We start from the raw sequence: 15,731 nt of genomic DNA on the forward strand, positions 1-15,731 counted from the left end.
CAAGTACCTACAGATGATGTTATGCGCCTCTAGAACTGGAGAATAATAGAGCAGCATACTTTAGGTCCTGCATTTTGAAACCAGGCAGTTATGTCCACTTGCATGTAACCTCTTCCATGGGCACAGTCTTCAACTAGTAAAGACAATGGGAGCATAGATGCTGAGCACAACAGATATCAGTAGCAGGGGGAAGAGCAAAAACAAACCACAAGAATCATTTCAACACCCCCGTTAATTTTCATATTTTAAGAAGGAACTTTTTTAATAACGCAAACCTTAAATTTTACCCAGTTACATACATTCATTTTCATGATACATACAATTATTGCATCAGACTTGTGGTCGTTTACATCTTCCAGTACAAGTGACATTAGGTACCACAATTTTGTATTAAATTCTAGTTACACTTTCAGTCAGTTACACAAATGTGAAACAAGAACAAGACTAAGACTATTCCCTTCAGAAAGCCTTCTTCACATTTGTCCAGATGCAAAGATTGCATAATGGAGACATTTGTGATGTTTATGACAATCTCACACCAATTTGTGTTGCTTTGGTAGATTCTAGTGGAATGTAATGGCAAAAAAAAAAAAAAAAATCAAAAAAACCCCACTGAACAAAAACCCAAACAATCTTAAGAGACAAAAAAAAAAATAATTTAAATTTGCAGGCTGATAATAACCGGCCACTTCCATTTTGGCAAGGCAAAGCCACTTCAAGTATTCAGAAAAGTGGAAAACAAAAAAATTTTTTTTTTTTCAGTAAAAAAGTCAAATAGATTATTTAACCTCTGTTACTAAGTGCCAATAGATTGATGGCTGTGATTACATCATCCTAGAAGGAGCAGAAATCATCCTGACATAAAGCCATCCTGAAAAAAAAAACCTCAGATCTAGAAAAACTGTGTGCCGATGCCTTTATCTATTTGCCACAATGTGTATTCTAAGTGCATGACTGAAAATAAGCATGGTAATGCCACTGAAACCAGTGCAAATGAGTTAGTGGGTTACTGGGTGGATTATTCTGCGACAGAGACAAGAGACTGAACACAGACAAGAGCATGGCTTAACAGGCAAGATTACAAAAGTAAAGAAAGATTGCAGGAGTAGCTCAGAGCTCAGTTCAGATTTGTTCTACACATATGCAAGCTACAACACATATTTTGTTCCACAGCACAAGGAAAATATAAGCAGAAGACAAAGAAACAGACAAGAATCACTCCACAACTTCTAAACAGTTAGACAACAAGGCAGAAATATGCTTTTGAGCTCAAATGCACCATCATCCCAGATATTTTCTTCTCCCTTATGCAGGAAAGAAAGAAAAGACAAATGACAAAAAAAGAGGAAGAAAAGCATACAGGATGACTGCTTGGCACTTCTGAAAAAATGTTTTGTTATCTAAAAAAAGATCAAATAACTTATAAATAGTAGCAGTGTTTTATGGCCAGTTACCTTCTCCAAGCCTTTATCAATGCAGAGATGATCACAATAACATCTATTTTGGTGCCAAGGGGCTCAATGACAAGGCAGCACCCCAAAGGGTAGTTTCAGTTTTACATATAAAAACAGTAGTTGGGATTGATTCTATTCTTCATAGTGATTTACTAGTTATGTGACAAAGATTCAAACAAAACCACCTTTTTTAGAGGAATACTAAGGGATAACAAAAAGCACGTGGACGTGGCTTCCTGTTAATTCTCCACTTTAGATCTGTTGACAAAGTTATTTACCCAAAAAGTATTACCCAGGTGAAAGTTAGTGGTATACAGCATGTGGTCATTAAGCCATAAAAGAATGTGATCTTGCATGAAAATTTGAACTGCTAAGCACTTTGATTATCCCATTCAACCTTTATTTCTCCCCCACCCCTTAAGTGGGAGACTTGAAGTGATCACGGTGCTACCTTCGGCCAAAGTTCACTCCCCTCAGCTTTTTCATGGAATATGATATAGTGTAGAACAGGACTTGGAAGAAAAGTAAAAGGAAGCGGTTCACTAAAAAGCAACACGAGAATGTTTACTCTAAAGGAGAGCTCAATTTTACCACACTGAAAACCACAAGTGCAATTGCTCCATTCATAGTTAAAACTACTCTCAAAGTTACCAGTATGATGCAACCAGCACGAACCATAGCTCAAAAACAAAGAAAAAGAGAGGATGTGCGAAGCAGGCAGTTGCTGTTACTAAGTTGAAACTGATTGTGTTCTGACATGATTAACTCCTGAAAATTTGGTAAGATATGCTGGTATCACATTTCAATAAAAACACTGTTTCAACTCTCAGTACAAAAAGATTAAGGATTTTGTTCTGGTCCTGCCTAATCCATTCACAAATTGCAGGGCACAGCCCTCGCCACACTTGCCTACCAGGAAAGGCAGTTCCATTTTCTTGTGCTGAAAAAAGTAGCAGGCTTAGTGGTTACAAAGTTCACGTTTTAAAGTGCACTGTCATTTTAAACACACTTTCCCTTCTTAAAAAAAGAAAATAAAACATTCAGATATCAACAGTTTATAAAAATAACAGCTGCAATATTTCTTTAAAATTGAAACTTAAAATCAAGTTAGCAAGATTCAAATCTTCAAAAAAAAAAAAAAAGATATGAACCAAAAATAAAAAACCTCTTTCGGCAGAGAATTGCCAAGCAAAACTTCTCATACTGTCCTAGAAGCCTCTCTCCCAACAGCACCTCACAGAAATCCATTCAGTTTCTTCCAGCTGACAACCTCAAGAAAACAGAGGTCTAAATAAATCAGTCCTTCCCACCAGTCACCTACATAGCTGCAGGTGTGGATGCTGGTGCAGCTTTTCCATCAACTCTTCCTCTGTAGGTTCTTCCAAAACATCTCTACAAAGAAAAAGCATGAGTTGTTAGGGGCAGCAAAGGGAACTTCTCAGCATTTGTTTTTGCAATGCACATACTGAGATGTAACGTGTGCTTGTTTCAAGAATGAAACAAGGAACTGAAGTTACAATGAAGTTGATGCTCCCTAAAGATGCATCTACTTGCAAGTGATCCATCCTTTACAGATGTGTCATGGAAACCAGCAGCTGTTTTCCCATAAGAAGCAGGGAAGCAATTTCCTGCACACAGTACAATACAACTGAAGGTCAGTAGATTTGTTTTCCTGAAAAAAACTCCCAAATGAGAACATGTTCCCAACGCTACTATTGAATATCCAATGTGCACCAGAAGTTCCACTTGTGCACGATCATCAAGTATCAACTCACCACCCACAATTTCATAATAAGCCAAGAACATGCATCCTTTTCCTCATCTTCTCTTTTCTTCTCTGTGTTGTTGTCCACCCCCCCGCCCCCAAGCATGCTATGGGTAGAAAGCATATAAAGTTTATGCTACCAAGTCAGCTTAAAGCAGGCCTAACTAAAGCACTTAACTGAATTTTTCCAAACTAACAGATGACACAGTTTGCTTCAGAGGGAGGAAATAGAAGGCAAGTCTTTCACCCTCTTGCAGCCAGCACACTTTCTTTAAAACAGATTAACATAAAAAAAACTAGATCGATTATCAAGCCCAGTGCAACTCACCTGAACATTAGTTCAACTGTCCTCTGGTACTCAATATCTGAAAGATGCTCACGATGACAGCGACGGTCCCACTTGTGAATGAAGTTCTGAAATGTAAAAGGAACAGGAAAAAAACCTAAAGGCTACTTCTGTTGACATCAGAAAAGTGATTACATCAAGTCAATATCTTTGTGGGTAAGGTTTGGGAGGGGGTGAGGTTTGTTTTTAACAGAGTGTCAGAGCAGTGATTTATTCAGGCATCAGCATATTTATTGGCTGCAGGTCACTACTTCATTCAAGCCTGTTGTTCAGGAATGAAATAAACTTTCCTCATCACACACTGAAAGAACAGTAGAGCAGAAGACAGCTCTGCTGCCTTCTACTCCTAGCAAGGACTGCCTCCCCGAGATAACTGTGTGAACTACCCACAAGAGTTCACCTGCTTTGAATTTTTTCCTCTTTAAAAACCCAATAATATATAAACATACTCCTAGTCCAGGCATCACAGCTTAAACTTGGCTTCTGGTTTTTTCATGTTCCCTTACCCTTTTTGAATTACTCCAACAAATCAATACCTAAGGAGCAGACAGACAGCTCAGGGAAAAAAAAAAAAAAAAGGGGGGGGAAGGGGGCGGGGGGGGGAGAAACACTGACATCCTGCTCTCCTGCTACAGAATGCTACACCCTGGCTCTTACAGCAAAATTTGGCCACAGCCCTGCGGAAGTAAGCAGGTAGAAGACTTCATAGGATTAGCCTCCAGCTAGAACAGAAAGTCTTTTCAGAAACGCTCATGGGCAAGACTGATGCTCACCATGAGACTCATACCTAAATTTCTGTCTAAAAGTTTGGCGTTCTGCCTAAAGTAGTAAATTTTAGTTCTCAATGCAGTCAACAACAACAACAAGAGCATCTCCAAAATAAGTTTTCATAGGTTTCAAGATAGGGGGAAGTGCCCTCTACAGATACTCAATTTCTTTCATTACTTATAGGAGAAGCCTAAGATGATTAAGCTGGTGTAGATGGCTGTGGTTAATGTTCCCTTCACCATCAAAAAATTCAAAAGGTATTGGGATTCACAGAGAAGTACACATACACAAGAAACCAGCAGAACTACAAGTTCTTCATGGCATTGCTTAGGTACTCACATTTCCACAGCTTCTTTAAAAAACTCTAGAGGATGATCTCTTCAAAATAAGTAATCAGTTCCTCTCTTCTAGTGCGGAACTGAGTAAGGGTAGTAAATCAAATTGGGGTGGGAAGAAACACAGGACAACCAAATAAAATAAAAATGTAAAATTGAAAGCACTAACTTCATTTGCTGACAAATCAAAATGCAAAAAGCCTGCAGCTTGAATAACTAATGCTGAAGTTAAATGCTAATGTACAAGAGACAAACAGTTTTATAATACTCAAAATATTTTTCATCTTTACAGAGAGTGAGCTGTAATGATAAATGTACACACCCAATGAAATGCAATCAGATTTGTAACAAAGTTGCAGATAAAATATACAATTGTCTAGGAAAAAGAAAATGCTTCCTCAATCTCGGGGGAAAGGCAGCAAGGAGAAAGATTAAGTAAGCACACACAAAAAAACAACATACTTTTCCCAAAAAGTTGTCTGGGTTCTTTTCTTTTCCCACACAAATTAGAACCTGCCTTCAGGATCTAATACCAAATAAACACACTTCCTTACCTCTAGAAGTAAAGCTACGAAGAGATTAACCCAGATGACAGAGGAGATCAACCACCAGGCTACAAAATAGATCTTTGCCCACCTGCAGATCAGATTAATACACAATAAGTAAATTAGGAAGTAAATAACCTCAGCCTGCAAGTGACGAAAGAGAGCCATGAGATCACATTTTTCCTTGAAATATAATACTACTACTTTCTTAATGTAAAAGGAGGTCTGGAACAAAAAAAATAAAAATAAAAAATTTTAGCCTTTCATTAAGTTAGCCAAACAGACTCACTCCCACCACTTAACATACCTAATTGAACTCTGAAGGGACAGTAAAGCAGCCCAGTAGAAGTTGTACTGGATCACAGCAAAAGATCCATCTAGGCTAGTATCCTCCGAGAGTGGTCAAAAGCAGAAGCACAGGAAAGAGTGCAAAAACATGGCAAAATACTTGTGATGCTACCCCCCTAAGTGCTTTCCCAATCTCCAACCATTTGCAGTTTAGAGATTTCTTGAGCTAGAGGTAACTTCCAATCATTGCAGATCCCAATGGATTTGTCTTCCACGACCTGTCCAGTCTTCACCAGACCATGTTAAACGCTTATCACACACAACAGCCTATAGAAGAGCATTCCACAACTTAACTACGTGCTAGGTTAACCAGCCAAGGATCACTGCAACAGCTCAACCCAGATGCGATCCAGTTCATTCAAACATTCCCAGGAAGTAATTAAATACAAATGAAAGACATGTCCAAGGTTTTAAGTCTACAAAAAATTGTTCGCCCACAGGGAAAATACAGAAGCAGCCCAAAATGAATTACAGCGATTCGCTAATATCTTACTTCTGTGAGACTGGTTCTACAGCAAAAGCCACCCACCCCAATACATGTTGCAAGCCTGTTTATAGTCCACTTAAGTCATTCACTCTTTTTTGGTACAAGATGACTACCAAGCCAGTTTCCAATCCCTTCTAAATGTGACCACAGATTTCGTGGCATCCACCAACTACTAGATCAACCATCAAGTTACACAAGTTAAAGAACAGCCATGAAGTATTACGTGTATTTCCTATATACCTAAATTGATCCAAAAGAAAGGTAAGCAGTACATCCCTCTTCCCAGATGGCAGGCACTGTGCTATATGTACAATCCCTACTCAGTTACCTTGTAAGATAGATTTATATGGGACTTTTTCATTATTATTATTGCTACTTACGGACTTGAATATCTTGAAAACGCTTCCAAAAAGACTTGCCAGTTGTTCACCACCATCACATCCCAGAGGGTCACCACTGCTGCCTAAAGACCATGAGTAAAACAGAAGTTGAGTGGCTATATCACACGCTTAAGCCCCAGAAAATGAGGGGAAGAGACAAGCAGAGAGAGAAAGAGGGACGAATTCCATCAATGATCAGACTCACAGCAAAATCATCAAAGTTGTTCGGCCAATATTCCAGCTGTTCGTAGGTCCCACACTGCAGCGTGCCATTACCATACGTTGTATTGGCAGCACTGTAACAGAATTACAGGCTGACGTGAGCATAGCTTTCTACTTACTATACCTTAAAAACAAGATTCTTCTGAGTGCCTCGTATAAAGTTAAGTATCTCATATGGGCAGAAAACAAAGGAAATAGTTTAAAAAGTATTTAAACTACAGCAAGGGAAAATTTCAAGCTACAGATAAGCATTCTTGCAATTTCAATACAGCAAGAAGAAACAGAAGGAGTTACAGATGAAAAAAGTCTATGTGATTTAACATTAAAAGAAGGGTGGCTCAAAGAATAAGGGGGGGGGGGGGGGGGGGAAACACACCAACCACAAACAATTCAGAGGTATTGAGCTGCAGATGCTTTTGAAAAACAGATTCTTTCTGAGTAGTGATGTTTAGAATGTTACCTGATATTTCCCAAGGGAACAACAGCACCTTTAAACAGCATTACACCAGTTAAAGCAAATGTATAGAAAACTACCTGGAAGGAATATAAGCAAGTATTAGTTTTGAATATTTCTGTCACTAAATAAGTAAACAATGCAATTAACACGGAATTCATACTAATACCGCAGTTAAAGGAATTCAGGCAAGAACGATGCCTGAAGCCATTAAAGTGAAAATACTTCTCAATGTCTGTATTATTTGTTTGCTCTTACTTTTTAATATTCTATTTAACTTTCAGTTGTTAAAATGCATTAAATCTTACTTACTTACTAAATTTTACTTTAAGATCCGTTTTACTTTTCTGTGTCTCAGAATGCCGATATTTAACTATTAACACTGCAGAATAGTGACTTAAAAAACAAAACCAAAAAACAATACCTGTATTTACAAGGAATAATCTACATATCTGGGGAGCTTCCTGCTAAGTTCATTGAAAATAAGCTTTTACTAAACCTAACTGAAGGACAAAACCAAGTCACTATTTTACATTACATCAGCAACTTTAAAAATGTTATATTAGTCTAAAAATAAAGCTTTCAATAACACAAAGGATTTTGGAACTTCTGTCTTTTACTTGTTAGAAATGCAAACCTCTTTTTAAAGAGATACCTTTCATAGTCTTCAGCAGTTGTCTAGGTGATTTTATGATTTTTATCCCTAAAAATAACTAGGTTCTAGAAATAACCTACAGCTTCACTCCTCTGCGTGAAGAGCCACTTGTCTTAGGATGGCTTGAAACAAGCTGAATCTTCAAATGAAAATGTCATTAGTCATATCTGTGTATTTTGCTACAAAACAGACCCAAAAGGGAAGTTTGGGAGGAGTAGAAGAGAGACTGCTCTGACCTATGAACCACAGCACTTTGAACACTACTAGAATAAGCTGAAGCTGATATTCCACAGCCTGCCAGAAGATGGGGCATCTGGCTTGGCAATGATTTTATTCTTTGAAAAAGATATGCCCAAAACATGCACTGCCTGATAAACTAGCTAATTAGTCACATTACATTATCAGCATGTGTTCCAGGCTAACATTAGGAAAGATGTTTTGCACCAGCTGGTAATGGAGTCGGACTTCACTACAGCAGAAGCTCGGTGACAGCTTCTACATAGCCTCAAGTAAAAGCAAATTAAACAAATGGAAGTAGCAAACACCATGGCAGACTTGCCTCACAATTGGTGCAAAACCACAATTCACACTCCCAGCACTAAGGACAATCAGCAGCAGACACTTAAACCACTTCAGGAGTGTTGTGTCTTACATATATGGGTAGGGACACCACAGTGAAACACTAACGCACAATTCCTAAAAATAAAATCAAGCATATTACTACAAGCTCCTGCCATCTTAGCTATGTCTTTCCAGAATGAAAAGAGCTTCCAGCAGAATGCTACAGCCCAGGTACAGCCATCCCAGCAGCAACACAGCTTTGGGGTCCTAGTGTAAAGCACGAAACCCCTCATCCCATAATTGCTCTCTCCCAGGGCTCTGACGTATGGGCTCTGTCAGATGGGCTCTGTCAGATGCAGCAGCAGCAATGTCAATCACTGCCTCCCTCACCTATCCACAACACAACCCTACCAGGCTCTGACAGGGGTGACAAGCAAACGTGTGCTCCTTTAGCGTGGTGTACGTACTTAACCACAAACCGGCAAAATTAGAAAAACTGCAGTCAGCCTTTAGACAGCTTATTACATTGAGTAACAAATTGAGTAATGAAAAGTTTTTCATTATACTAAAGCTGTTCCTATCATATGCAAGATTGGCATTTAGGCTCCTGAGATGTACGTTCACCTGCAAAGGCTAACTTCCCAGTTTGTGCACTCCCAAGGTATTTCCAAGTTTCAAGAGTAGCTTCCAGTGGCAAGTGTGACTTGTACAGCACAACAAAGTTGTTACCAACTTAGTTTTGCCCAAACCGGTATCTTTATTTCAAATTGCAACATAAACCTTTCCAGACTGCAACTTAAGGCCCCTCCCCTACAGATAAGAGCAGAGATTAGTAATGACAAAAACAGATATTCTGGCTAAATCGCATGCTAAGTATATAGACTAGAACAACTTTTTAGACAATACCTAATACACAGCAAATCCTTTATCTCTAACCATTACCTCAAATTAAGGTATCCTAAAAAAAAACAAAAAAAACCCAAAAAACCAAAAACAACCACCACCCCCACCACCCCCAAAAAAAACCCACCCCACCCAAACCCACAACCATCAACAAAAAAAGCCACCCAGGCACTCATTTGCTGTACCAGGAAGACATCGCTGCAAAGCCAGAAACTCAAGAGTTGGGCAATGGAGAATTTATGTACTGGATCGCATTGTGATCCATCCTTTAATCACATGTTTACAGACTACATGCTCTACACAGACACACCTAAAACAGGACAGGAGAAGCTTTTAAAAATCATGTCCAAACATGCCATCTCAAGACCTTCTCAACTGGAAACAATTTTAAAGTTGTTTTGCTATTTACTTTAACATAAGCAAGCCAGGGTAAGGAAAACTAGGCTACTTTTAGCATCAGATGAATTTTTGTTTGAAACTAGAGTATCCAGCCTGAGGCAAGCACTCTGAGGAAGTTTTAAGTAATCTTTTAAAGGCACTTGTAAAGGAATCCGATAAATGACACACTATCACTGTGTGCAGCCCATAACAAAACAGTAGTTTGTTGCAGCTTTGCAAGATATGCCCTGGAGAAGAACTGGCTGATTAAGGTGAAGTGTTATTGTTAATGGTGATTGTCATTCAAAGAATCCGGTTTACTTTGTTGAAGACATACCCTTATTACACTGCTAACGATAAGAAAGGAAATTACAATCTTGCATCATGACTTACCACAAGGATTCCTGCAAAGGCTCTCAAGTTTTTTACCAGATCCAGCAATGTAGTAACAACCAAAGCCATGAACTAAAACAAAGAAGAATTTTATATGTGTGGCATTCATCACACTTCCAATCTGTATCAAATTATTTTTACGAAAAGGATAAAGAAATACCAACCAGGAAAGTGAGCTATATCTAAATGCAGGTCATCTTTTATACAGTGATAGTTCAATGAGGTACTTAAGATGAATGAACAATGCTGTAGTCCTTTCCATACGCAGACATTATGATACATTTTAAATATACACAGGCACTGCGACTTAAAGGGCTATATACATAATAAGACCAGAACAGGAAAAACAGAAAAAAACCAAAAACAAACTAAAGAACACCACAAGTGCCCCACAACTCCAGACTGACTGCTTCATATTTGATCCACACCACTTCTAGTTTTCACTTTCCACTGACATTATGACCTCTGATTACACCAGGCAGATATTAATGGTTTATTAAACTAGGATACAAGTCCTGCACCTGACATTAATTTGGGCTTAGCTTTCAAGCAAGTCTGAATGCAGGATTATAACAAACAATCAAACAACTCAAAGTTATTTCAGATTCAAGTACAGGTATTCTGGTGGAAATACCCCTACTTGGAAACTGGAAAGAGGGATTTATTCCAAGTAATCCTTTGTATGACCAAAATGTCTGGCAGTATCTAGTGAAAGCAAGTCTATCACCTCCTGAGTACCAAGTTCTTCAAGGATATCATATCCACTCATCTCATTAAGACTGAAGCGCTGCACAAGTGCTTCTGGATGCATTTACCTACTTTAGAATACCTGCATCAATTGCAGTGACATCAAGAGAACTTCTCTGCCACCCCAACGGAGAAAACCATCTAAAGAGACAGTGAGTTTGTGAGGCGCTGTGCAATAGTCTGGATAGTCAGAGCTGAGTTATAATCCCACTCAGGTGTAAGAGAACTGCCATCCACTACATGTTATTCTAAAAGGCTTTAACAAATTTATAATTTGACCAACAAAGAAGTCAGAAGCGTGCAGGGATAAACACACACCTTCATATTAGGAATAATCCGCAGGAACCTGAACACAATTAACATGTTCACCAATCGCACCATATCCCACAGGGATAACAAGCCCGTGAACTCGGGTCTCCTAGGAAAGATGGAAGAAAATAACAAATCAGAGAGAAAGCCCACGACAGAGAGACACAGTTAAATCTACTGGGCTGCAGGTAACTAAGTTCCCCACAACTTTGGTTAAGATCCATGGCATATTAAAAAATCGGGGGGGGGGGGGGAAGAGTTTTATTTCCTCTTGTAATTACTCTTTACAACCTACAACTGACTAGAACACTGCATCCACTTTTGGAATCCCCAATACAAGAAAGGGACAAACTGCAGCAAGATCAGCAGAGTGCCAACAAGACGGTCAGGGACCTGCCTGATGCATCTGCCCTACAAACAGAAGTTGCAGGACGTGGGCTTGTTCACCCTGGAGAACCCTACTTCAGGAGAATCTGGCAACAGCCTTCTAATATTTACAAAGTAGTCCTCAAGAAGACAGAAGCAAGGCTGTTTGGTGGTGCATAGTAGGAGGGCAAGGGACAGTAGGTGTAAGCTGAAACAGTGGAGGCTCACACTAGATATAAGGAAGAACTGAAGAACTTGTCAACCACGACGACAGTAAGACAGAGGCACAGGTTACCAAGAGAGGTTGTGCAAGTCTCCTTCAGAGGTTTTCAAGTCCCAACTGGACAAAGCTTTGAGTAACTTGGTCCAGCCTTGCTTTGAGCAGGAAGCTGGACTAGAGACCTCCTGAGGTCCCTTCCAGCCTGAATTATCCTATATAAAAATCTATAAACTGTAAAAGGAAGTACAGTAATTTACTCAGCAGGAATCTCAGCTACAGTAAACTCTAATAACTGATGAAGGAAGTGATCCATTTAGCCTGGGCTCTTAAACATGCATACAGTGCTCTTTAAAGTGCATGTTTTTACTAAAATAACCAGGTAAGTGGCCTTCCTTCTGCTGGGGGGGAGGCACCAAAGTGGGTCCTTTCAGAAAACAAAGCAAAACAAAAATACTGCTATAGCAAGATACTTCAGGAACTTGAACAAAGACGTGCATTAATCCTTCAGGGTGTGCTTGGCTGAAGTTAGGCTTCAAAGAAAGCACTACGCTAACAGACTGTCTTGCCAACGTTCTTCCTTAGATGCGTATTCCACGGGTGATACGCATACACTTCAAATCTCAGCCTGAGTTTTAGCTGACTTTTACATCAGCATGCTGGATGCTTCTTGTCTGGAAAGGTGAGCAGGTGCTGGGGGACAAAAGATGTTAATGAAAAAACTCCTTGGTAACACAAATGCTAAATCATTATTTGAATCACCAATATGTTCAACCCTAATAGTAAAATAAATGATTCTTACTGTATAGAACGCATATTCTAGAACAATAGTCACATCTTAGTCCTGTCCTGAAGATGTTACATCTACAGACCAAGCAGTTACCAACAGCACATGCCATAAGCAGCATCAGGACTCAGAATGACTCATCTGGGTTACAATCTGTTTGCAGCAACTGACACAAAGATCTAACAGGTATTACTGCTGCTTCAAGATACTATTGTAATGCAAACAATCGTCTACATTCAAGAATCAAGGGGCAAAAATCAAACCCAAATATAATCAATTATAAGTTAGATCATTAGTTAATGCCATTAGATTGTTAGCAATTAATATCCTTATGGCAACCATCACTTTTGAGTGACAGGAGTGCAAGAAGTGTTAAAAAATAAAACCCATTTCTAGCTGTAACATCTATCAGGTCTCTTTACAGATACAGTGTAAATTAAGACAACTTCTTGATTGCAACATAACAAATACCCTGAAAAATTAGGGAGAGGCAATGTCTTAAGAATGAGCTTGTACAAAGAAACAAAGTATCAGAATGTGTTACAAATCACCCCTGAAAGTAAAATTCAGGAAATCCTCCAGAAGTCCTTTGCTTTCCTCTTTCGTCGTGATGGCAGTTTTCAGATTTTAAGAGATGAAACAACGATTTTTATCCTCTTGATAATGACAAAAAGATCCAGATAGTTATCCAAGAACTGCTTGAACTTAAAATCAAAATACAACTGCTTGCTATTCCAGTATGGATAAATAGTTTAAGTCCACGGGAATTCTTCTACTAAATTTTACAGCACAAAACAAAACTCAGACTTCAATCTACATACAGGGTTGAAGGGGCTTTGCCAGCTGTTCAGGAATTCATATAATTGGACTTATGGACAATCTGATAGTGAAACTTACTAGGTTAGTAGCTGGTTGTGTATGTTGTACCAAATTCCTTCCTGCACCTTTAGTAAGCGTAGGTCTGCTAAGATACTATTTTACATCAGATTACAAGTAATAAAAATGCATCCTTCTCAGAATAACTAAACAGAACTCTAAATTTTATGAAAAAAATAGTAATTTTATTTCACTTATCCATATTGCATGGCCTCTAGTGACTACAAGGGTGAGAAATTCTACTAGGTCTGGTAAACTATGGACTGGGCTGACAATCATAGTGTAATGACATAAGTGTGTAAGAACATGTGTGTATATTCCCCTGACCCAGCCCAAACACTGAGCAAAGTGCAAACAGTTCACAGAGATTACATACCAACCGGGATGAGGAAATCCGTACACAGCAAAAGTTGCAATCTCCAAAACCTTTAGTTAAGGAAGGAAAAAAAAAAGTCAAAACCTTACTTGGTAATTCTGAGTTTCAAAAATTACATAAGTTTCTTGACATGAAACATTTTCAAGAGCTTTAAGCCTCTAATTTAACTCCCTTTAAAGCTCTGAAATTGTCATATTTGACTAGTTATTCCCCAAATTAATTCAATGTACACACATAGTCCAATGGTGACACATATAAGGATATACAATGAATTACATTAACTGTGAATTTGGCCTCATCTGCCATATGGGTTTCACGCTTTTACCAAATAATGATAATAATCTTCTGCTATTTTTTTTTTTTAATTCAAAAAGCAAAGTGATTATTAGCTTTGTAACAGAATTCCTTATGTAATTACTCCAAGAGCTGAATGTTTCCAAATAACATTAAAAAGGCTACTTATAAGAAAGCTCACCTTTTCCATCAATTTAAAAAAGCTTACCTCCAAAAAGGAGACCCCAAGAGAACCATTTGCCACAAAAACGTTCAAGCCACTGAAAACCACAGCACTGGCTCATGCTATTTAACTCAGTATATTAGTGTTGAATAAAAAGCAATTCCACTAGCTCTTGCATTTCCTAATCATCCTAGTCAACAAATCCAGGAATACAGAAGTTAACAAAAAGCTTACCAGCAAAATTACAGTCAGAAGTCCATCAAATGTATTGCTTGGGTATGACAAATACCTTTTCAAGCCCATTGCTAAGATTTTCAGCAACATTTCCAGCACATAGTACAGGATGAAGACGAAGTTGATAGCCTTCACCCCGAAAAATAAAAATAATTCTTAGAATTATTGAAACCTCAGGGAACAGCAATAACTGTAGGAATACTGTTGCATCTTACCCCCAGGAAGAAGTCATCTCTTTCAGATGGCTGCTTATCTGCATCCATCACCAAAACCACCTTAAACAACAAGAAATATTTTATGAATCCACTGCTTTACCGCTGCATAAAACAGTTAAGCAGAAAAACAAAACACAGTCTTTTAACGCTTTGCACAGACCTTTTCAAGCAGCTCACAATATATTTTTTAACTGCAGGTATTCTCTCCTAAGACTTTGCATGACTAAAGCATGCCAAACACAGACATCTGCTACAAAAGTGGTTATCAGAACAGAGACTAAAGAACAACAACAGAACTGAAGTTGGGGTGGGGGGCGGGGGCGGCAGGGGGACAGGACCAAAAAAAAAAGCTTTTACTTACACAGATAGAAACTATGTTTGCAAGGGCTACAACATTCCCCAAGTAGCCAAAGTAGGGATGGCCAAAGGCAATCTGCATTTTCTGCATAAAATGGGATTGGTACTCTGGACTGGGAGGGTGCTGAAAAGAACACAAAGGATTTGCTGAGACACAAAGCATATGCATTTTAATAATGATGCAGAAAAAAACCCCACACTCCATCTCAGATTTAAGAAACAGACATTTCCAAAGCAAAACTTCAAGGCCGCATGCTAATTTTGACATTTCAGTAGGAAGGTGTTTCCAAGCTCTGGCTACTAGCAGCAAGAGATCATTTCTGATTAGCAAATGTGTTGACAATTAGGGCACAACACAAGCTAATGGCAAAGAAGGGAGATAATCCAACCTCTCTCCAATGCCCCAGGCAGGTAAACTAAACACCAAGCTACTAATTGTACACATTCCTTCCCCATTTCCTAGCATTTAATCTCCCTTAAAAGTTTCAGAAGTCTTAGTTACATGCAAACATAGAAAAGAACATTTCCTAATCCTTGAAAAGTTTTATTTTTTTCTTTCTTTCTCCAAGTGGAGAAGACTGCATTCTCCCCATCATCATCTGAACACTTAAAGCATCCACATTGCATTCTTCATTCAGGGACTGGAGAAAAGGCTTTGCTTGAGTGTATTTAAGTGTTACCCTGCAAAGACTAATATATAGCGGAGATACGTTGCTTTAATATAGGACTGTCAGGACAAGACAAATCCCTCGCATTTCATCAAAAACAATTTACTACAGAGGTACTCATTTCTGCA

The 15,731-nt window shown here is 38.7% G+C and overlaps 1 protein-coding gene across 2 annotated transcripts in view; it reads right to left on the reverse strand.

Annotated features, from left to right (window-relative positions):
• Nucleotides 1-241: 241 nt before the first annotated feature.
• The window catches only part of TPCN2 (two pore segment channel 2), a 33,358-nt gene continuing 17,868 nt past the window's right edge, over nucleotides 242-15,731 (reverse strand). For both annotated transcript variants that reach the window (XM_072863517.1, XM_072863518.1), the window contains 12 exons: nucleotides 14,940-15,059; nucleotides 14,579-14,638; nucleotides 14,364-14,492; nucleotides 13,673-13,722; nucleotides 11,060-11,159; nucleotides 9,995-10,066; nucleotides 7,111-7,184; nucleotides 6,634-6,724; nucleotides 6,429-6,511; nucleotides 5,223-5,304; nucleotides 3,548-3,633; nucleotides 242-2,846 (listed from right to left, as the gene is read on the reverse strand). In XM_072863517.1, coding sequence (XP_072719618.1) covers nucleotides 2,768-2,846; nucleotides 3,548-3,633; nucleotides 5,223-5,304; nucleotides 6,429-6,511; nucleotides 6,634-6,724; nucleotides 7,111-7,184; nucleotides 9,995-10,066; nucleotides 11,060-11,159; nucleotides 13,673-13,722; nucleotides 14,364-14,492; nucleotides 14,579-14,638; nucleotides 14,940-15,059 — 1,026 coding nt within the window. In that variant the 3' untranslated portion in view covers nucleotides 242-2,767. The remainder of the gene's footprint in view (nucleotides 2,847-3,547; nucleotides 3,634-5,222; nucleotides 5,305-6,428; nucleotides 6,512-6,633; nucleotides 6,725-7,110; nucleotides 7,185-9,994; nucleotides 10,067-11,059; nucleotides 11,160-13,672; nucleotides 13,723-14,363; nucleotides 14,493-14,578; nucleotides 14,639-14,939; nucleotides 15,060-15,731) is intronic.

This window comes from Ciconia boyciana, chromosome 6 (assembly GCF_034638445.1).
Source record: "Ciconia boyciana chromosome 6, ASM3463844v1, whole genome shotgun sequence".
Classification (NCBI taxonomy): Eukaryota; Metazoa; Chordata; class Aves; order Ciconiiformes; family Ciconiidae; genus Ciconia; species Ciconia boyciana.